This window comes from Falco cherrug, chromosome 4 (genome assembly GCF_023634085.1).
Source record: "Falco cherrug isolate bFalChe1 chromosome 4, bFalChe1.pri, whole genome shotgun sequence".
Classification (NCBI taxonomy): Eukaryota; Metazoa; Chordata; class Aves; order Falconiformes; family Falconidae; genus Falco; species Falco cherrug.
The window spans coordinates 47,044,603-47,065,241 of record NC_073700.1 but is presented as its reverse complement, the minus strand read 5'-3'; the positions used below and the strand labels follow the sequence as shown (position 1 = coordinate 47,065,241).

Here is a 20,639-nt window from a genome sequence, read left to right as displayed (position 1 = left end):
CTGGGACCGGCACCCGCCTGGGAGGCGCGGGGAGAGGGCTGGGGCCTGGCGCGCCGTAGATGGGCGAAGAAACCACCCCCCCCCGCCGTCCTCTTTAGCGGGCGGGAGGCACCGTTGAGCCGCGGCGGGGCCAGGCCCTGTCCGTCGCCATGGCAGCGGGGGCGGGCCCGGGGGCGGGCAGGTGTGCGGGGCTGGGCCGCTCCCGAACCCCGGCACCGCGGGGGCCGGGCCCGATCGCCCCTAGCGCGGCCCTGTGCGGCCCCTGGTGCCCCCCTTTCTGGGCCCTCCCGGTACCGGTTGCGGCCTCCCCACCCTCCCCCTCGGTGGGGCCCCCCAGGAACGGCGAAAAGCGCCGGGCCATGCCTGCCCCGCCACCGGTCACCGGGCACGCTCCGTCCGAGATGCCCCGAGCCGGCTCGGCGCCACCGCCGCCACTCCTCACCCCGGGCCGGGGCCCGGCCGCTCCCGGCCCCGCGGTCAGCCCGGCCCGTGGCACCATCTAGTGGCACCAGCTCGGGGTGGCCTCGGGGTGCAGGTCAGCCCCGGCCGGCCCCACCGGTTCTCCCAGGCTGGCCCCTTCGTGGCCCCGGGGGGACAAAGGTGGCAGGGTCAGCCCCGGCAGGGCGCCAGCCCGGCGTTAGCGCTCAGCCCTCGGTGCAGCCCGGGAAGGTGCCGGTGGCCCCTGTGAGGCTGCTCGGCGGCGGCGCCGTGGCGGGGCCGGGGCGCTCCGGGAGGGCAGCTGGTGGCCGAGGCTGCGGCTGGGCCCGGGGAGCGGCAGCCGCCGGGGCAGGAGGGGCTGTGCCCTCCCTCGGGGCTGGCGGGGGGCTGCGGGGAGAAGGAGCTGCCTGACGCCGCTCGGCTGGATGGCTCCGCGGTGGCGGCTGGTGGCCGGGGGCTTCAGGAGGAGCTGGGCCCCCCGCGATGCCCCACCGCGGCGCTGTGACCTGCTGCGGCAGCGGTACCGACCCCGGCTGGAAGCAGCAGCCTGGAGGGAGAGCCGAGGCGTGGACCTGATTTCTGTCACTGCAGGAAAGCCACCCCGCAGAAAGAGGAGTGATGTGGGGCCGGTCCTCAGGTGGGGGGCAGAGGAAAGGGGAAGGGGAGGAAAGGGGATAGCAGCTGTCAGCAGGGTCACCTTTTCCCCTGGACCCCGCTAGGACCGGGAGCCCCAGACTGGCCACCACCCCTGTCCCCTCATGGGGCATCGGGTGAATCCATTTGGTCCCCTCCAGGGACTCCCAAGCAGGGCTGCTGGGCAGGGCTGGGGGTCCGGGGCAGCGCGGGTGGGCACAGAGCCCCGCCACCTCCTTGGAGAAGGCCAGGCTTGGGGGGAAGAGCCCCATCCCCAGGCACTGCCATCACCCGTGCGCAGGGCTGGGGTGGGGGGCAAGTGGATGCAGCTGAGCCACCAGCACCGTGGAGGACAACGGGGCCAGCCCCCCGTGGCTCCTGCTGTGCGTGGGAAGCTGCCCCGGGACCCCCTTCCTCCTGCTTCCCTTCTGCAGGCAGCGTCTGGCCCACAAAGGGTTACACCAGGCACCCTGGAGTGACACCGCTGCCACCAGCCCTGGAGCTCAGCTCCTTCCTGGTCGGATCCGAGGCTCGGTGAGTGCCTAACCCTGTCCCCCCGGATCTGCTGCCCCGCTTCCCAGCTGGGCACCCAAACCCAGCCGTGCTTTCACCTGGGGAACCGGCCATGCCTTGTCCCTCTCTGGGTGGCTCCAGGACCTGGTAACCCTCCTGGAGTCGTGCTCCAATAGCAGGGAGATACTCCCGGAGGGATCCAGGGATCCTGCTGTCACAGCTCCTTGCACGGAGGGCTGGAAGATGGGCTTCCATCCTACTGATTTACACCCCAGCTGTGGTCAGACCTTCCAGAGACCCTTTTCCCAGGGCACGAGGTCAGGATCAGCCGATCACGGTGTGGGTGGGGATTGGTTAGAGGAGCTGCTGGGGCGATCCAGGACCTTGGTCCTGCATGGCCAGGACCAGGCAAGGTACGAGCGGTTTTGCAGCACTGGCTGAGACCAGGGACCCCACGGATCCCAGGAAGGCTACAGGGTCCTGGATTGAGGACCCCTCTCAGCAGGGCGGTTGGGAAGCAGGCTGTGGGTGGTGGGGGTGGCTTGGGGCAAGGCTGGGGTGGGCAGGGTGCATTGCTTTCCAATAAATAACTTCCCCACCCGTTGCTGTCTCCACGGTGGGCATCGCCAGTGGTGTCACCCAGGGCCAGGCACAGCCCCGCATCGGGGCCCTCGCACTGGGGTGAGCTGCCCTGGCACAGCCGGGGCTTCGTTTGCCATTAAAAGCCCTGGGAGATGCCGGCCACGGGGTGCGTGTGGGGCAGAGTGGGGTGTGTGGGGCTCCCAGTGCAGCCAGTGCTGGGCGCATCGGTCTGGGCCGTGGTCAGCTCTGCCCAGATACTGCCGCTCCCGGTGGGGCCATTTCGGGTGCGGGCTGGTTTCTGTCAGAAACCGGCCGAGCCGGCTCCTCCAGCTGCCAGCCTTGGCCTTTGCCTCGGGACAGGCCCTACGCCAGGTTCCCGGCTGGAGATCAGGGGCAGGGCTGGGGCTTGGTGGCACTGTGGGTGCTGCCATTGCTGGCTGGTGAGATGGGAGCTGCTGCTGTCCCCACGCTGTCCCCTCTGCTCCAGACTGCCACCGCCCGCAGAGAGCCACAGGCCAGCGGGATGTGGGTTTGTGGCTGATTTGTGCCACCCCAGTGATGGGACAACAGTGGGAGCTGGCTGGGGACAGTGAGGGGCTGTGTTGGGTGGCAGCGGGATCCGCTCTGGCACAGTGAATGAGTTGCCACCCCAGGGACAGGGATGCTCTGGCTGCCCCACAGCCAGGGTGCCTTGGAGCTGCGGCTCACGCCGTGTCACCCCTGGGCATCCAGGGAGCCCATAAGCACTGACCAGCTGACACTGGTGACATGGCTGAGACGGGCCGCGCCAGTTCAGCTCACTGATGTGGCAGGAAACCACCCCACCGCCGTGCGGGGGTCTCCTGTTTATTGCCGGTATTACATGCACTGGGACAGGACCCTGGGTGCCATGGTCAGCCCCAGCTCCCCCCCCAGGCACAGGTGTCCCTGCGGGTGGCGAGTAGGTGCTCGGGCTGGTTTCGGCAGCTCGTGACGCGGAGTGGAAACCCGGACTCTGCCCTCCCCGCTCGCCGGCGGGGGCAGTTTCTGAGGCCCGGGTGAATGATTACACCGACCCTCCCCAGGGCTGCCAGACCCTCCCTGGGGCTGCCGGGGCTGGGTCTCATCTCGGGGGCCGCTTCAGTGCAGCTCTGGCTGGGGGCTGGGCACGGAAAGTCCCCATGCTGGGGCTGAGCTGCCGTGTTTGCCCCAGGGCTGGCTGCCCACCACTGGCCTTAGCTTTGGGCTCTGGGCTGGCATGGGCAGGAGATGGGTGTGTGGATGTGTCCTCTCCAGTCCCTGTACTGGTTGGAGGGTGAGGACCTGGTGGTGGTGGTGGTGGCATCGCGCTGGGCTGTTGGCTTTCCCATCCCCATTGCACTGGAGAATCACTTCATGGTCTCACCAGGGTCTCACCAGGGTTTCCTTGGCATGTGCAGTGGCACGGATAAGCCTGGATCCTTTGAGTCCCTGATCAAACCGGCTCCTTCCCGTCCCACCCTGTGGCAAGTGACAGGAGGCTCTGGGTCTGCTCCCCCCTGCCCCATGCAGGGATCCCACATCTCTCCGGGTTCATGCGGATGTTTCCTCCAGGGAGCCAGGAGCTGGTGGGGGGGATCCCCAAGCCCATCCCAGGCATTTCAGCCCAGACGGGCCATCATCCCATCATCCTGTCAGTCAGGCTTATCCATCCTGGGTGGAAAACGGATTTGGGGAAGACCCAGGGAAACCAAAGGGTAAAGCTGGGGCACTGGAGCTCCCAAAGCGGTTGGCAGAGCTGTCACGCTGCAGCCCAGAGCAGGCAGGCGGGAGGGCACTGAAGCACTGTCCAAAGCAGCACCCTGGGGTCTGCCAGCTCCTGGGAGGAGGGAGAGGAGGGGGACCATAAGGATGGCATGGACAAGTGGTCCCAGCTATGGAGATAGTTCCTGACCTGCTTGCCCTGCGTAAAACCTCCCCTTCTGTGGACACACATCCGAGGGCACGGAGATGGACATCTCAAGGGGGTGATTTCACACTGCATGGAGGCAGCTCTGGGTGCCGGAGCTCTCACGTGGGGTTAGGCAGGGACAACACAGCTGCGAGTCCTGGTGCCCCGGTGGGTGCCTGGGCACTGTGGGGGCTCTGTGCCCTGCACCCTTGTTGTCCCTGGTGCCCGCAGCTCAGCTTTGCTTCTGCTCTTCATTGCAGGCCAAAGCGGGATTGAGGAAGGGGCCGGTGGCTGCAAAGAGGACCCGGAGCCGGTCTGTGCCCCTGGCCGCCGGGCAGGGTCTGCTGCGCTGGCTGGCCGCTGCGGTCGCCCTCCCTCGCTTGCGCTGGCGGGTGGCCGCCATGGAGGAGATGTTGATCTGGGAGCAGCACACGGTGACACTGAGCAAGGTGCGCACGCATGGGAGGGGACGGGGTCTGTGGGGCCGGCTCTGCCTGACCCCCTCTGCCTGTCCCCACTAGGATCCTCAACGGGGCTTTGGCTTCGCTGTCTCTGGAGGCCGGGACCGTCCCAACAAGACAACTGGGGAGACAGCAGTGATTGTTTCAGATGTGGTGTCCGGGGGACCAGCAGTGGGCCGGCTCCAGTGAGTGTGTGGGGACATGGGGACACAGGGGGTGCCTGCTGCCGGCAGAGACGGGCAGGGCAGCAAATCACTCCTACTGGGACAGGGCCAGCACCGCTGCCACGCTGCCCACCTGGGATGGGGTCTCCTGGGGCAACGGGTGCCCTTGCCACCCTGCCAGCTTCCCTGGCTGAGGGCTGTGCCTGGGGCAGAGCCACAGCTGCATTTTCCCTCCCAGGAGGAAGGATCACATTGTGATGGTGAACGGCCTTTCCATGGAGAACGTCTTGTCCTCCTTCGCCATCCAGACACTGAAAACCTGCGGCAAGATTGCCAACATCGTGAGTGTGCCCTGCAGCAGGACAAGGGCCAGCATCGTGCACGGGCCAACACCATGCTTGTCCCCATCCCAGCTCCCACACACCCTGGGTTTCCCATTCAGGGCTTGGAAATCAATGTAGAAACATCTCCTGGCAGAGGTGGCTGCACCCACCACCCTTTCTTTCTCACTTTCCATCTGCAGACACTGAAAAGACCAAAGAAAGTCCACCTCCCTGTGAGCAAGAGCAGCCCCAGCTCCCCCACTGCCCCCCGACACTATGACTCGGATGAGGACTATGGGTCACATGCTGCAGATCCAGCCCTGCACCGCTCCCGGGATGACCTGGACCACAGCCAGGGCTACGATGGGGACTCATCCAGTGAGAGGAGCTCTGGCCACTACCAGGATGACAGCCGCCACCACAAGCCGGTGTCCCGGAGCCGGAGGCGAAGCCAGGACAGCAGTCACTGGAGGCAGAGCGGCAGTGGCTCAGGTCAGAGGGGCTACAGCCGGCACCGCTCCACCAACAGCTTCGGCCACAAAGGGGACACCAACGGGCTGGCCCTGGTGTCAGGCTTCAAGCGGCTGCCGCGCCGGGATGTGCCGACAAAGCCCATCACGTCGGTCTTGGTGAAACAGAAGCAGAGTGAAGGTGAGGCCATCCTGCTCCCTCTGTCCCTGGGTCTTGTCGCCTGATTTGTGGCCGTGTGCCCCCCCTGGGGAGGAGGCGATGGCAGGGTTGGTGCCAGGGTCTGGCATGTGGTGAGGGAGCAGTGCATGCCGTGCTGGGTGCACCAAACCCACCCAGCCTCAGCCCAGGGTTGCAGAGCTCAGTTTTGCGGCTTGCTAGTGCCCCACGGGGGGCTGGGCTGGACTGCTGGAGGTGGTGGCGAGGGGGGACCTTGAGTGGATCCTGCATCTGCCTGGCTCTGGTACTGTCATGGGCTCTCTCCGGTGTAGAGTATGGCCTGAAGCTGGGGAGTCAGCTTTTCATCAAGCACATAGTGGAGAGCGGGCTGGCAGCGAAGGGCAGCTCCTTGCAGGAGGGAGACCTTATCCTGAAGGTACGGGCACCCACGGGGCGCACAGCACTTGCTGGGGATCTCATCTCCCCCTCTTCGGGTGGCTTGTCCCCTGGCTAGCGTCACCACAGGGGACGAGCCAAGAGCGTGCTTCTCTCAGCTGCCTGTGAAGGCTGAGAGCTGGGCTGGAGGCAGCTCTGCCTGGTGCCCGCAACCCTGCCCCGGCTCCCAGCCTTCCCCGGGGACCCCGTGCGGGCTCGGGGGTGCCAGCTCCCTGCGATGCCGAGGCTGGCTGGTCGAGGCAGCCCTGTGGCATTCAACCAGGGCTGGTGGCCTGTCCCTCTGCCACAGCGGGATCACGTCTGCTCCACTGTCCCCGCAGCACGTGGTCCCCTCCCGTGTGAGCGTGTCCCCATCGGGGCAGCAGTCGGCCTGAGGAGCTCGGGTGTTTGGATGAAATGATATTTCAAGCGTTTGGGAAGGAGGAAATAGAGGGAGGGGGACTCCTCGTTTGCACACATGGGCCAGGTGGACCTGTGGCTGCTGGGAACTGGAGCCAAAGTGACTCTGGGGCAAATGGGAGGGATTTCATCCCAGCAATTCGGTGGGAAAAGCTGCTGCACCCTGGGGACATCACAGCCCCACGATCCGCTTGGGGCCTGACCCCTGGCACCAGCCCAGTGCATGGAAGGACAGCACGGGGCCAAGGTCAAAGTAAAACTGAGCTTCAGGCATCTGAGCAGGTCTCTGCAGCTCCTGCCCCCATGCAGGGCTCCCCAGCAGCTAAAGGTGGGAGTTAATTAGCCTCACTAATTTTGTTTCCTCTGTGCGGGATGAGGTCCCACTGGGAGACAGCCAGGAATGGGGATGTGGTGTGGGATAAATGGGAGCTGAGGCCAGGCTGGAGGGGCTGGGGAGCGACCGGGGAGGTGGCGGTCAGAGCATCCCATTTGAGCAGGGCTGTCCTGGGGGTGGCTGTCCTGGGGGTGACTTTCCCAGGATCAAGCGCCCTGATGCCTCCCACTCTGCCCCCTCTAGATCAATGGGGTGGCCAGTGAGGACATGTCCCTGGCTGACACGCAGCAGCTCATTGAGCAGACAGAGGGGACCCTGACCTTGCTTATTCTTCGGGACGACCGGCAGTTCCTGGTCAACATCCCTGACATAGAAGACAGCCAAAGCGACAGCTCCCGGATGGATGGTGAGGGGACATGGTGACAGGGCTGGGGGCCAGATACACAGCACAGGGACTGGATAGTCTCTAAAATGTCTTCCTGTTGGTGCAGATATCTCTGACATTGACTCTGAACTGTCTCACCCACCATCCCCTGAGACCTCTGCGCGACCCCCAGCTGCTGCCACGATGAATTCCCCGCCGTAAGCCCCGCTCTGCCCCCACGAACCCCTCTTTTCCCCATCAGATCCCCGGTGTGTGCTTTGCCTCTCTGGAGGGGCTGGTTCTCCTCCATCCCAGAGCCAGTTCACCCTGCGTGTGGGACTGCTGCACTGTCCCCGCTGCCCACCTGGCACTGCCTGCCTGTGCCCACGCAGGGCCTGCCTAAATCCTGCCCCAACTTTGTTCCAGGGAGAGGAGACGATCAAACAGGGACCCTGTGGCCGACACGATCGTTGACAGCGCTCAGGACCCTGGTGAGTGAGCTCAGAGCAGGCTGGGGGAGCTCAGGGCACCGAGGGGCTCTGGGCTCCTGCATGTCTCTGCTGTCCAACCCCCCCGGGCAGAGCCACGCCAGGTCTCCCCGTGCCTCAGCTGCCCCGGCAGCGGCGCAGTCACCACCGCCTCCGGGACCAGCTCTCCTTTCCTGCAGACCTGCTGGAAGCTGTGGAGGGGGATGGCAGCCACGCTCCCCACACCAGCCCCGCTGCCCGAGCTCCCCGCAAGGATGGGTGCGTCTGTGAGAGGCGGTGGGGAGCAGATGGGGGAGATGGGGAGCTGCTCTGGTGCAGGGCTGGGGTCACAGGGTCGGTGATCCCCTTGTGCTGTCCTCAGCACGTCACCATGGGGCTGACCGTGGCTTCCCCCGTGGCAGGTACAGCGCTGACTCCAGGGTCGTGCACTTTGTGAAGGCCAAGAGCGTTGGGCTACGGCTGGCGGGGGGGAACGACGTGGGCATCTTTGTGTCCAGCGTGCAGGAGGGGAGCCCAGCCGACAGCCAGGGCATCCAGGAAGGGGATCAAATCCTGCAGGTACCCAGGGCTGCGAATGGCTCTAAATGCTGCTGCACCCAGACTGGTCCCATCCTTCCTGCGTCTGATACCTCCCTGGGGTCTGGATTTCTGCTGCTGGGCATCATCTTGGGTCGGTGCTGCTGCCCATGGCCCGTACCCATCGGGCTGGCTCTGCGGGTGCTGCCCAAGGGGGTGACCCCCTCTCTGGCACCATGCTAACACCCAGCAGAGTCAGGGCACCCCCTCAGCTGGCCCAGTGGCCCTCCCCAGGGTTATTAGGGGTTTTGGCAAGCACTTGGGTGACAGGAACCGGTTCTGGCTGCCAGCCTGCCTTGGGCACTGCTGCCCCTGCAGTCCCCCCACCGGTATCTGTGCCCTCCGTCCCGCTGGCAAGGCCATGTCTAAGCGCTTTTCTGCGGCAGGTAAACACCACCAGTTTCCAGAACCTGACCCGTGAGGAGGCCGTGGAGTATCTCATGAGCCTGCCACCCGGTGAGGACATCACGCTGTGGACCCAGAGCAAGCAGGACAGTGAGTGATGACCAGACTCATCCTGGGCTTGTGCCTCTCCCATCCTTTGTCTCTTCTGAGCAAGCATCAGAGCCACTAGACTTGCCATGGCCTTTTCTGCCCCTGCAGGGTGGTCCTTCTTCCCCACAGCCCTCCCATCCTCCTCCAGAGAGGTGATGGGAGGGAACCAGATGATCCCAACCCCTTTTGTGTCTCGGTATCCTGGAGCACGGGGGCTTTCTGCACCGTGGCTCAGCCTGGAAAGGCCAGTATGTGCTGGGGGGTCAGATCCTGCTGTTGCCAGCATGGCTGAGAGCGCCATGGGAGGAAAAGGTGTCCCCAACACCCTCCTTAGCAGCAAAGGCTACTTGTGGAGGCTCCCGGCCAGTGTAGCTCCTTCCCAAATCTCTCCAGCATCTTCCTTGTCAGATAGCTTTTCCCGTGATGGTCCCTCTCTCCCTGGGCTCCAGTTTACAGGAAGGTGATCTCGTCCAACACGGGTGACTCGTTCTACATCCGGACACACTTTGATTTTGAAAAGGACACACCGTCAGGGCTCAGCTTCGTCCGTGGGGACATCTTCCACGTGCTGGACACCATGTACCGGGGCAGGCTGGGGAGCTGGCTGGCTGTGCGCATGGGCAGGGACCTGCAGGAGCAGGACAAGGGCATCATCCCCAACCGGAGCAGGTAGGGATGGAGCCAGGAATAGCTCCAAGGTGAGCAGAGCTGGGGGATGGCTTCCCAGTGAGACGGGGACGTGGACAGTGGGCCCCGTAAGAGGCAGGGCAAGTGCTGGTGGAGCAGTGGTAGGAAGCATGAGCTGGTGAAATCCCTTCTTAGGGGTGATGGGGCAGTTGATGCTCTGGTTGTCCAAGGTCCTGAGGGAAGAAGCTACCACAGCCTCATCCGGCCATGCCACGGAGCAGGGACACTGGCTTCTTCTGCCCCGCTCCTCGGAGCCTGGAGTGACAAAACAGGGGTTAAATCTGGAGGCTCCGTGTCCTGAACCCTTTCCCCTCCCAGAGCCGAGCAGATCGCCAGCCTGGAGTCGGTGCTGAAAGCCACATCTGGTGCCAACCCATCCGGGGCACGGGCTGAGTTTTGGAAGCTGCGGGGCCTGCGGGGAGCCAAGAAGATGCTGCGGAAGAGCCGGGAGGACCTGTCTGCCCTCACGAAGCAGGGCTGCTACCCACCGTATGAGAGGGTAGTCCTGAAGGAAGGTGGGCACCAGGGCTGCGTCCCCATCGCCCAGACCCACCCAGGGGACATTGGCACAGGGCTGCCCCGCTGCAGGTGCTGGTGGGCTCCGCTCTCCTGGAAGGAGTGGGGCTGGACACCTGGGTGCTGTGAGCTCTGCCCTCGCCCCCAACCTCCCTGAGCCGGTGTCTTTTCCCCACAGCCAGCTTCAAGCGGCCGGTGGTGATCCTGGGCCCCATCGCAGACATTGCCATGCAGAAGCTTAGCACGGAGCTGCCCGAGCTGTTCGAGATCGCCCGTAAGTGCCCCCCTCGCCGTGGGGAAATTGCCCCCGGCAGCTGGACCCTCAGTGCCCAGGACCTGTGGGAGCTCTTTATCCGGGGCTCTGTCCCAATCCTGCCTTATTGCCCCCACTCCGTGACACCGCCAACTCTTTCCCGGATGCGTTCACCCTCCTTCCTTGAGGGACACTGCCCAGGGCTGGGCACAGCCAGACCCAGCCTGGGGCTGCTGGAGATGCCACATCTCTGCCAGCCTCTCTCACGCCATGTCTCTGTGTCCTGCAGTGAGCGTGCCTCGAGACGGGGCATCATCCAAGGTCATCAAGTTGGATTCAGTGCGGCAGATCGCAGAAAAGGTGAGAGACCACCCTGGTGTGCTCGGGGTGGTCCTAGTGGGTGGCCTTGCTGTCCCCAGCGGGGCTGATGACTGCGCCCTGCCCCAGGACAAACATGCCTTGTTGGACATCACACCTTCGGCTGTGGAGCGTCTCAACTACGTGCAGTACTACCCGGTGGTGGTGTTCTGCGAGCCGGAGAGCCGGCAGGGCATCAAGGCCATGCGCCAGTGGCTGGCACCTGACTCCAGGAAAAGCTCCCGGCGCCTCTACGTCCAGGCCAACAAGATGAAGAAGCATTGCAGCCACCTCTTCACTGCCACAGTCAGCCTCAGCGGCAGCGGCAACACCTGGTACGAGACGATCAAGAACATCATCAGGACGCAGCAAAGCCAGCCCATTTGGACAGCGGTAGAGCAGGTACAGGGCACGGGCTCCCGCGGCACTGCTCAGCCTGCTGGGGCTGCAGCCAGGCAGGCGACAGGACCACCCGTCTGCCGCACACCGGGGGTCCCAGGTCTCTGTCATCCTCACGTTGCAGGCAGATGTGGCACCGGAGGACAGTCTGGACCTGCTGAACCCGCCAAGCGCAGCAGCCTCAGGCTACCTGACCTGTGACAGTCAAGCCAACAGCGACTACGATGACACGGATGGCGAGGCAGGTGCCTACACTGATGGTGAAGCAGAGGACGCCTATGACCAGCCCGGGCTGGCCCGCTCCTCCGAGCCAGCACAGGTGTCCCCAAGCGATGATCTGAGGGAGCAGGTGGGTGTCCCCCCCACTGGTAAGAGGGGCTGGGCGGGCAGAGGGGGAGCAGCGTAGTGCCTGGCTGTGGGGGATAATTCCTAGCCCCTGTGGCACAGGCAGCGCATCCCCTCCAGCTGCTGCAGCATCCTGCTGCGCATCCATGCCCAGCCCCAGGCTGGTGCACAAATCCTGCCCCTGCCTGAGCCCCCACCTCTCTGGTCTTTCACAGGTGACCAAGCAGCAGCAGCAGCAGCAGGGCCAGCGTTACGACAGCATCAGGTACCCTGCACACCAGGCCAGCTGGGGAGGGGGTAACGCAGCCAGCAGAGCCACAGGTGCCAGCTGTGCCCCCCATCTTGACCCGGCGGCAGAGGCCTCACCACAGCTTCTTCTCCCCCAGGGAATACGAGCATGATGCCGTGAGGAAGAGGTTCACACGGGCCAGGGATGACTCGGACCAGGATGAAGGCTACGAGTGGGGCCCAGCTACAGATGTGTAGCGGCACCCCTGGCTTCTGTCCCACTGGGACCCAGACCCTTTAGGCAAGCCCTGCTGCAGCCTTGTGCCACCAGCTCCATGTGACAGCCCAGGTGGTGCCACAGCACCCCACAGCCAGGCTGGGGGGTTGGGGCTAATCCTGCTGTACCCCTCACCACCAAGTGCCTCCTTTCCCCTTTTGGCTATGGCTGCTGCTGCTGGAATAAAAGGGATGTTTTGATGGGGACACACCGTCTCCGTGGGTGGGGGGGTAGCCGTCTGCAGGAGAAACGCAGGCAGCAGGGTGGCAGGCAGCAGGGTGGCGTTGCTGGGACCCAGCCCCCTCCATGGCCGGCCACCCTGCCTGCAGCGTGGGGGTCAGGGTGCATGCACCGGGGCTGACCCTCTGCTGCAGCCCAGCCCGGGCTCCTGAAACGCAGCCTCCCACATTCCCCAAAACTTTTTTTATTTTTCTATCAACCAAGCACACAGGCAAAGTCAGGGCAGCGCTGCCTCAGCTGTAGGGCTCCAGAGACCCACTCACAAAAAGACACATCACCGGGGGCTGGCCCTTGGGGCTCAGGACCCCAAGCTCCCCAGGATGCGGGACTGAGCAGTGTCCATGTTCCCTTTCGCTGCGCCGAGGGACAGCCCTGAGGGCTGCGAGCCAGCGCCCTGGCAGGCTGGGCTGTGCGTGCAGAGCGGTTAAAGGCAGCACCAGAGAAAAGCAGAGGTAGTTTCCCAGCATGGTGTACCAGGGCTAATGGGGAGTCCGTTTGCATTCCCGATGGGCCCCAGCAAAGCCAGGGAGGAGCAGGCGCCAAGGGTGCTGCTGCCCTTAAAGCTGAGTCTGGGAGCTGCCAGGTCTCCCTCGGGGGTGCCGGCGTGTGCCCCCACACTGGTATGCAGGGTCAGTGCCGAGCTGAGCTCCGCACCTGTGATTCAGCACCATCCCCACAGGGGGAAAGGCACCGTGGGTGAGTGTAAAAGCACTATCTGTAGTGACTGAATGGGGTGACCTTTCGCATGGGGTCCCCTCTCCTGCCAGCACCAGGCCAAGGAGAGGGGCTCTGTGAAGCAGCGGGACAGGCACACACTGCAGGCACTGTGAGGCTGGGAGGGGGGAAGGCAGGGGGAGGAGGTGCTCAAACCACGCACCACAGGCCCTGACACTGCCTTAGCTGGTTATCGGGGCCCCCAGAATCTCCCACTGCATCCTGAGTAAAACCAAAGAGGTGCAGGATTAGGCCCTGCTGGGGACCAGAGGGCTCCGATGAGGGTGCTGGGGTAGGAGGCGGAGCCTGTCCTGCCCTCACGGCCCTGGGCTTGCTCCTGCCTGGCTCCAGGCACGTGTGGCGACAGCCGGCCATGGCCAGCAGCTCAGAGGAAGAGGGGTTGCTCCTGCCCGGTCAGTAAGCGGTACGTGGAGGCCGGCATCGTCTTGATGTGGACCTAGGCAGAGACCCAAGATCAGCTGGGAGATGCCAAAGCCCAGGCTGGAGGGGTGCTGGTGCAAAACTGAGCCCAGCCAACTCCATGTGCAGCTGCCCCGCAGCACGGGGGCCCTGGCCGTCACCCAGCTCAGGCCTGGCTCACCTCACTGACCGCCTGTGTGAGGATCTGGATGATCTTCTCATGGGGTGTTGCCACCACGCTCTGCCCGTTGATCTCGATGATGCGGTGCCCCACGCGGATGCCACCTCTCTCAGCAATGCCCCCACGCATCAGGCTGCAGATCTGGGGAGCAGAGCGCGTTGGTAAGAGCAGAGCTGTGCCCACAGCCATGCCCAACCACCACCTCAAACCCTCTCATCCGTGCAGGCTCCCAGCAAGAACTCTAGACTTGGGCGCTGCCTCCTCCAGCCCATGGCTGTGCAGCGAGGGCAGGGACGTGCTTTTGCTTTGCTGCCACCAGCGCGCCGTGCTGAGCTGTAGGGCAGCCAGGGAGCTCAGCTCCCCCCAGCCCCACATCGAGGCCTCATGCTCTCCTCAAGCCTGGGCTGCAGAGCCAGAGCTTCTCACCTGGGCACCAGCTCCTGCAGTAACCACAGCTCCAATGCATTTGGGAACATCGGACACTGCACAACGCAACCGTGCCACCCCCTCCACCATCCACCCACCCCATCAACCCCCACTGGTCCTGGAAATGCCCCTCTCTGCCTTTCCAACACAGCCACTGTGGAGCCCAGAGCGGAGAGTGCTTAGGGTGCTGGAGACAGCAACAAGCATCACTAAGGTCACAGCAGGAAAGCCAGGAAGAAACCACCACCTTGAAAGCAAATAGCTGAAGAGCAGCAGTGAGACAGATCTGACTGCTGGTGCTGCAGGACAGCTACAAAGAGCCTTTTGCCGTGGCACAGCAGCACCCTGTAAAACCTCAGCCCCGGCAGGCACAAGGAACGCTGGAACTGTGCGCGTCCATGCGGATGCAGCCCGAACCGCGTGTCCCTCTGGCAGACAGGTGGCCGAAGCCCACGGCTGACCCTGGCCTGGCTTCTGCCCCCACCCCCACAAGCACTCACCACGCCGTTCTCAACACAGAAGCCCAGCTGATACTTGGAGTCAGGGCGCCGGATGACAGCCGTGGTGACAGGGGGACAGTGCACGATGTTCAGCACAACCTCTGTCTGGTGCTTCAGCTCCTGGAAGATGGGAGGGGGCTCTGTCAGACTTTGGAGACTATTTGGCATGGTTGAGAGGGGCGATGCAGCCACACTGCTCATGGGAGGGCTGAGGATTAGCAACCTGTTTTCAATGGGGAAACTGAAGTACACACAGGGATACTGCCGTGTTCAAATTCAGGGAGAACAACTTATAAATCCAGTTCAAGACGCCCCACTCTGCCCCTGAGGCCACAGTGTCCTTGCTTTCAGCTCATTCCTGCCCTGGGAGGTAGAAGATGCAACAGGTTCCCTCCAGGACAGATGCCTGCCTCCTCACCCACCCCCCTCCTCCGGCAGGGTCCTGCCTGCACCCCACCACAGCAAGTTTAGCTCCCCAGCTTTGTCCCTGCCTTGTCACATCCCCTCCTCCCAAGCACTCACAGCAGGGACTGTCGCAGCCCACCAGATAGGTGTAGGCCCCCAGACTCCTGTCCCCTCTTCCTCTACGGCCTCCTATCACTCATCTGCACACGAGCCAGGAGCATCAGGGGGTACCCCGGTATTACAGACACTCCTGGATGCATTCAGGCCAGTCCCCATGTCTGCCAGGGCTCTCGCTCACCAGGCCGGAGGCAGGTGGCAGCCTGCGCGCAGCCCCGGCTCACCCGGATGATGCTCTGGCAGGTGGTGAGGGGCAGCCCCACCAGGCTCATCCCGTTGACAGACATGAGGCGGTCTCCGATGCTCAGCTCGCCCGACTTCTCCGCGGGACCCCCGTGCATCAGGTTGGCAATGACCACTGTGGGCAGGATGGAGCCCCAGCCTGACTCCACGATGGCAATGCCCAGGATCTCCCCCTTCTGCTTCCGGATGCAGACCTGGGAGGGCAGGCACAGATAGGTCACAGTCACCAGCCACAGGGCACGTGTCCCAGCCCAGCACAGGTGTCCTGGGCTCACAGCCAGCTGGGATGGGGCCCAGTTTTGTAGGGAGCACCCCAGCTGCTCAGGGAGCCATGGAGGGGATGACGTAGAGGTGCCAGCAGGTACCCCATGCTGTCCCCACCACTTCAAAGCAGCTCTTACATCCTTGCAGTTCTCCTGCCGGGAGAAGTGCGTCAGCTCTGCATTGTATTGTTCCTGGTCCTCGAGAGCACGGCTGTACTGGCGAGGGCTCAGCTCGCTCGGGTCAATGCTGTTGGCCTCCAGGAAGCGCTGGTAGGCCACGCCAAACGCCTGTCCGATGGCCTGAGCGATGATCTGGGCCTGCGGAAAGAGAGGGGCTGTCTGTGCCCACGGCTCGTGGCCAACAGTCTCATGGCCAAACCAGAGCCAACAGGTGCTAGCACCCTGCAGTGCACAGCACAAGCACTGTGCCCTGGGAGCTCCAGGGCATCCCAGCCTCTTGCCTGCCCGAATGGGCCCCTTTACGGTGCCAGTCCTCCCTGCTTTTCTTGCTGGGCCCCTCTATGTCGCAGAGGTGCTCAAGCTGGGCTCCTTCCCCCTCTGTGCTCACCAGGACCCCCCAGCACAGAGACCCAGAGCACCCAGTCATTACAGCAGGATAGGGCCCAGTACCCCAATGTCACCCTGCCCTCCCAAGGGACTCGTGTGTCTCCTCACATCAGCCGAGTGGAAGACGTGGCAGATCATCTTGTAGAGCCGCTTTTCCTCTGCTACATCTGACCGCCGAGGAAGTTTCCGACGTGCCATGAGCACCACGAGGGAGCCGATGTCAGCAATGTAGGAGATGGTCTGGAGGGAGTGATCCATCATGGCCTCCTGACAAGAGGGACACAGAGAGAGACATTCAGCTCCCCCTGGCCCGATGGACCCTTTGGGCAGCCCGTAAGCCAGCCAGGCACCACCACAGGCAGGGAGTGTTTAGGTTCAACCACCACCCTGCTGAGATGCAGCTCAAATGCCTGGCACGTGCTGGGCAGAAGCCACATCTACGCTAAAAGGTACAAGCAGCTCCTTCAATCAAGGACTCATCTGTGTCCCTGGGTGCTGCCAGGGGACAAGACAGCTCTTTCCCCTTATTATAAAGCAGAAACTAGTTCTGAGGCAAAAAGCTACAGAAATTTCAAGTCTAGGTTCCCTGGAGCCTGGTCTCAGAACCCAGCAGCTCCCACGAGGCAGTCTGCCTGAGAAGCCTCCAGCAGCCGTGCAGGGAGCCAGGGGACACGGCAGCACGTCTGTGTGGGATGGCTGCAGAGTAACGTGTCTCCTCCCAGATGTGTGTCCTTGCCCGTAGGCTATCCTCAGCCTGCCGTGGGTGCAGAGATCCCAAGGCCAAACAGGACGGTTTCAGCAGCCCCAAAGCCATGCGGGTGCTCCCGTTCCCTGCTCACCTGTGTGTCAGCCGTGAGCACCTTGATCCTCTGTGTGGAGACAAACAGATCCACCTCCGTCATGGGCTGGGACTCCCCCTCCGGTGCCTGCAGAACGAAGCACCCAGGAAAGCTCACGGCTGCTGCCAGGACTCCTCTGGGTCCCTGCCCCACTGCCAGGAGGTTCCCCTGGACACGTCCTGAGAGCTGCCCCATGCCCATGAGGGGCCAGGCTGGTGGCAGTCATGCCCCCCTACCCTCCTGCACCTTGATCCTGTCCACCGCCTCCTGGGCCTGTGCCATGCGGACGCTGGTTGGGGGGTTCCTCTCTGAGACCAGCTGTGTGGAGCCCAGGTACTTTGCCCCAAAAATCACACCGTCCAGCAGATCCTCCGGGTCACAAGGGCCTGGAACTGAGGCATCAGGAGGGACTAAGCAGGGGCTGGTCACCCCAGCTCTGAAAACCAGGGGTACCAACTCCTACTGCCCATTAGCTGTATTCCCACACGCAGCAAAGCAGCTCAGCGCTTGAGAGACAGACTCCTGGCATCACTGGGGGACCAGCTCTGACCCCAGGGCCGCTTCTCCCTTCCCTTGAGCACACCCTGGCATCCCTCTTTGTCCCTCCCCAAGCCTGAGCAAACACCCCCATCCCCGGTCTCTGAAGCACCCCCATTTGCTCAGCAAAGGGCAAGGTGGGATCAAATGAGCCACCCGGAGTCTGCAGCCACGTTCCCACCCTGCACAGGCACAGAGCCACGTGCTCCCCTCCCCGGCTGGGACCCCTGGTCACCCCACATTCGGGGTCAGAGCAGGAGGCTGTAGGTCAGGCCTCCTGGATGCTCTGGCTGCTTGAGCACAGAAGCAACTCACCCTCTTTGAAGGTCGAGCAGGAGGATTGGGATTTCCTGTTCTGCAAAGCAACAAGAGAGCAGGTGAGGCACTGATTGGGATCCCAGGGATTCAGCAGGCATGCTCTACAGCCAGGCTGCCCCTGGAGCACCAGGCCAGCGAGGGCACAGTGTCCCGGAGGCTGGGGGTGGGCGCACAGGGCCCTGGGGCTCTTCGGACCCACCAGCCTCTTCCCTGGGGCATGCACAGATCAGCCAGCCATGCAAATGCTCCCCTCCCCACTCAGGGCAGCAGGAGCCAAAGCCAGTACCGAGGGTCTTGTCCGGGCACCCCAGCAACATGAGGACCTGTAAGACCCGAGGAAAAGAAGTCTCTGGCTTCCCCCTGTCCCCACCCAAAACCCCACGAGGGAGCAGAGCCAAGGGGGTGCACTCACGGTCATGCTGCCCTGGGGTGGCTGCTCTGGCTCCAGGGCCAGAGTGGGAGGCAGGGCCACCCAGGCTGGCTCCGGGGAACTGTCCTGATTGCCCTCACAGGCAGAGTCGACCTCGCAGTGCACTTCTCCATAATACCAGCTGCCGGAAGTTCCTTCCTCCGAGCTCTCTGGCCTCTCCAGCCCTTCAGGCTTCTCCACAGCAGCCGGCTCCTCTTGAGCCTGCAGCATCTCCAGGTTGGTCCCAGCCAGGATATCGGAGCGGGCCAAGGGAGTCTCAGTGCCGGCCTCAGGCAGCCCCCCCTCATAGCACAACAGGCTCAGCAAGTCCTCCCGGTCGGCCTCGGCGAAGAGCAGCCCGTGGCAAGGCCGGGAGCAGGCCGAGTGCTGGGCACAGCAGGGCCGCGTTGCTAGGCCTCGGCCCATGGCCACGTGCAGCGGGCAAGGCCGGCACTTGCCCTGGCACTCGCTGTCACCGCGCCGGGGCTGCTCGCCTGCTGGAGGGGCCGGGCCCGCACCTGGGGAGGGCAGCAGGCCCTGCTCCGAGGGGGGCGAGTGGTCGCTGAGGTTGGGGTCGAGGGTCTCCAGCTGGGCCAGCAGGCCCTGCATCTCCGCGGGATCAGCCTCCGCGCCCTTGGCCCACTCGGCCCTGCCCGGGCGGGCACTGGCCTCGGGGGTCTCATCCAGCTCCATGCCCACCGGGTTGCCGCGGCTGGAGATCCGGGGGTGGCCCACGCCCTCAGGGGTATTCCCGGCACCGGGCTCCCAGCCGACGGAGCCCTGCGGTGCCGCGGCCGCCTCCTCCAACTCCCTTCCCGAGCCCTGGTAAAGCGCCGCTCGGCCGCGCCCGCCGTCCGAGGCTGCGGCAGGCCCCGGGCTGGGCCCTGCACCCCGCCGCCGGGCCTCGGGGCCGCAGCCAGGCCGCGGGGGGGCGAAGGGGGGCTCCTGGGACTGTCTCACACCCCGGCGGAGCTCGGGGGCGCCGGGCCGCGCCGCCGGCCCCTCCTCCGTGTCCATGGCCGGCGGCTCCGGGGCCTCGTCGCTGCCCAGACCAGGGGCTGAGGCCGCAGCCGCCTGGAAATCCATGCGGCTCTCCATGGCCTCCTCCCGGGCGCGGAGCAGGGGCCGGCTCCCCCCGCTGGCGACCGAGGGCCGCTCGGACTCAGGGGGCCGGGGCCGCCGGCCGGGGCCGGGCCGGTCCCGCCGCCGCTTCCGGGCGCCGTCGCGGCGCATGCGCGGCCCGGCGTAGCCCCGCCCCTCCCGGCGTGCCCCGCGGTGCCCCAGCATGGCCGCCCGGCTGCTGCAGTGGCTGCCGGCGGCGCTGCCCGCCACAGCCCGCGGCTACGCCAAGAAGGCGGGTGAGCCCCGCCCCCGGGCCCGGCCCCCGCCGCTGCCCCCCGCCGGTGCCCCCTGCTCCGCCCCGGTGCCCCCTGTCCCCGCCGCTGCCTCCTGCCCCGCCCCGGTGCCCCCTGCCCCCGCCGCTGCCCACTGCCCCAGCCTCCGGGCCCGGCCCCCGCCGGTGCCCCCTGCCCCCGCCCCGGTGCCCCCTGCCCCGTCCCGGTGCCCCCTGTCCCCGCCGTTGCCTCCTGCCCCGCCCCGGTGCCCCGTGCCCCCTGCCCTACGCCCGGCCGTTGCCCCGTGCCCGAATCCTGTACCCCCCAGCCCCGGCCTGCCTGCGGCCCCCCCCCAGCCCCCCCCGCCGCTCCCCCTCCCCACCCTGCACCCCCCTCCCCGGCCCGGGGCTCGGCGCCCCCGTTGTAGCCCCCCCTGACCGTGCCCTTGCCCCCACAGCAAAGGCCAAGGGCAAGCAGGCGCCGAAGGAGGCGCTGAAGGGGCCGGAGGTGTGCACGGACCCCACCATGCTTGCCACCCATGCCATGGGCGTCAACTACTTCAAGGAGGGCCCCGAGGTGGCCCTGAAACCAGACTCGGAGTACCCCGACTGGTAGGTGCTGCCCCACAGGCCCTGGGGCACCTGGCCCCACGGCGCTGCCATCCCCGAGGCATAGGCGAGTGTAGGAGGGATGCGGAACTGTTTGGGGAGGGGGGGGGACTGCCGCCCTGCAGCCCAGAGACCCTCCCCAAGGGGCAGGGGGGCTGGCTGGGCCTCGCTGTGGATGTGGGTGAGGGATCTGCGTGTCCTGGCCGCGCACTGCCATCGCTCTGGCCTGTGCTGGTCCCTTTGCCCTCCTGGCCGCAGCCTCACATCCTCTGCCTTCGCTTCCAGGCTCTTCAAGATCCACCTCGGGCCCCCCAAGAAGCTGGAGGAGCTGGATCCCGACTCCATCGAGTATTGGAGGCGCCTGCGGAAGTACAACACATGGCAGCGCAACAGGCTGAAGAAGGGCAAGAAGCTGTAAGCGCGGCAGCACTTGGGGCACAGGTGCCACCCTGTGTGCCAGAGTGGGACCAGCTCCCACTTCCAGTGTCTTTTTATTGTTGTAAACAAACAATAAAGCCCTGAGGCTGACACCTGTTACGGCGGCTGTGGCAAACACCCAGGGCCCCTCGTGCCACGGCCTGTGAGGGGCTGAGGCAACACAGGCCACAAATTTTCAGTGGATTTGTTAAAACAGAAGCTCGTTTTTTTGCTTATAGAGGGAATCGGTGCCACCAAATGAGTCCTGATCCCTGCT

The 20,639-nt window shown here is 64.8% G+C and overlaps 3 protein-coding genes across 8 annotated transcripts; 2 read left to right on the top strand and 1 right to left on the bottom strand.

Annotated features, from left to right (window-relative positions):
- The first annotated feature begins 130 nt into the window (after positions 1 to 130).
- TJP3 (tight junction protein 3) lies at positions 131 to 12,030 on the top strand. Of its 5 annotated transcripts, none has more exons than XM_055707637.1 (21): positions 131 to 1,075; positions 1,506 to 1,605; positions 4,336 to 4,524; positions 4,597 to 4,721; positions 4,939 to 5,041; positions 5,224 to 5,674; positions 5,983 to 6,086; positions 7,083 to 7,245; positions 7,331 to 7,421; positions 7,630 to 7,694; positions 7,871 to 7,949; positions 8,099 to 8,249; positions 8,654 to 8,762; positions 9,212 to 9,431; positions 9,768 to 9,964; positions 10,144 to 10,239; positions 10,508 to 10,578; positions 10,666 to 10,977; positions 11,099 to 11,323; positions 11,535 to 11,584; positions 11,706 to 12,030. In XM_055707637.1, the coding sequence occupies exons 1-21, from the start codon at positions 864 to 866 to the stop codon at positions 11,803 to 11,805; spliced, it is 3,213 nt and encodes a 1,070-aa protein (XP_055563612.1). In that variant the 5' UTR covers positions 131 to 863; the 3' UTR covers positions 11,806 to 12,030. The 5 variants fall into 5 exon arrangements, with proteins under 5 accessions (XP_055563612.1, XP_055563611.1, XP_055563610.1 ...); XM_055707636.1 differs by having other exon boundaries at positions 8,093 to 8,249; positions 11,099 to 11,329; positions 11,547 to 11,584; XM_055707635.1 differs by having other exon boundaries at positions 132 to 1,075; positions 8,093 to 8,249.
- Positions 12,031 to 12,232: 202 nt separating this feature from the next.
- APBA3 (amyloid beta precursor protein binding family A member 3) lies at positions 12,233 to 19,290 on the bottom strand. 2 transcript variants are annotated; one of them, XM_005434405.4, is made up of 10 exons: positions 18,007 to 19,290; positions 17,592 to 17,631; positions 16,986 to 17,131; positions 16,740 to 16,826; positions 16,009 to 16,167; positions 15,472 to 15,651; positions 15,052 to 15,264; positions 14,306 to 14,425; positions 13,380 to 13,520; positions 12,233 to 13,235 (listed from the first exon to the last, which is right to left on the bottom strand). In XM_005434405.4, the coding sequence occupies exons 1-10, from the start codon at positions 19,288 to 19,290 to the stop codon at positions 13,164 to 13,166; spliced, it is 2,442 nt and encodes an 813-aa protein (XP_005434462.2). In that variant the 3' UTR covers positions 12,233 to 13,163. The 2 variants fall into 2 exon arrangements, 1 of the variants encoding a protein (XP_005434462.2); XR_008731973.1 differs by lacking the exons at positions 12,233 to 13,235; positions 13,380 to 13,520 and adding an exon at positions 14,529 to 14,668.
- On the top strand, positions 19,230 to 20,473 carry MRPL54 (mitochondrial ribosomal protein L54). The gene is made up of 3 exons (XM_055708688.1): positions 19,230 to 19,361; positions 19,795 to 19,948; positions 20,231 to 20,473. Exons 1-3 carry the CDS (start codon positions 19,289 to 19,291, stop codon positions 20,361 to 20,363), a joined length of 360 nt encoding a protein of 119 aa, XP_055564663.1. The 5' UTR covers positions 19,230 to 19,288; the 3' UTR covers positions 20,364 to 20,473.
- The last annotated feature ends 166 nt before the right edge of the window (positions 20,474 to 20,639 follow it).

Bases quoted from the DNA above. Each gene is read 5' to 3' on its own strand.
- TJP3 (XM_055707635.1), top strand. From the start codon at position 864: ATGGCTCCGCGGTGGCGGCTGGTGGCCGGGGGCTTCAGGAGGAGCTGG. The intron at 6,087-7,082 runs GTACGGGCACCC...TGCCCCCTCTAG, and splicing joins AGGGAGACCTTATCCTGAAG to ATCAATGGGGTGGCCAGTGA. The intron at 11,585-11,705 runs GTACCCTGCACA...CTTCTCCCCCAG, and splicing joins CAGCGTTACGACAGCATCAG to GGAATACGAGCATGATGCCG.
- MRPL54 (XM_055708688.1), top strand. From the start codon at position 19,289: ATGGCCGCCCGGCTGCTGCAGTGGCTGCCGGCGGCGCTGCCCGCCACA. The intron at 19,362-19,794 runs GTGAGCCCCGCC...TTGCCCCCACAG, and splicing joins CGGCTACGCCAAGAAGGCGG to CAAAGGCCAAGGGCAAGCAG. The intron at 19,949-20,230 runs GTAGGTGCTGCC...CTTCGCTTCCAG, and splicing joins GACTCGGAGTACCCCGACTG to GCTCTTCAAGATCCACCTCG.
- APBA3 (XM_005434405.4), bottom strand. From the start codon at position 19,290: ATGCTGGGGCACCGCGGGGCACGCCGGGAGGGGCGGGGCTACGCCGGG. The intron at 17,132-17,591 runs GTGAGTTGCTTC...CTGATGCCTCAG, and splicing joins CTGCTCGACCTTCAAAGAGG to TTCCAGGCCCTTGTGACCCG. The intron at 16,827-16,985 runs GTGCAGGAGGGT...TTCGTTCTGCAG, and splicing joins AGGCGGTGGACAGGATCAAG to GCACCGGAGGGGGAGTCCCA.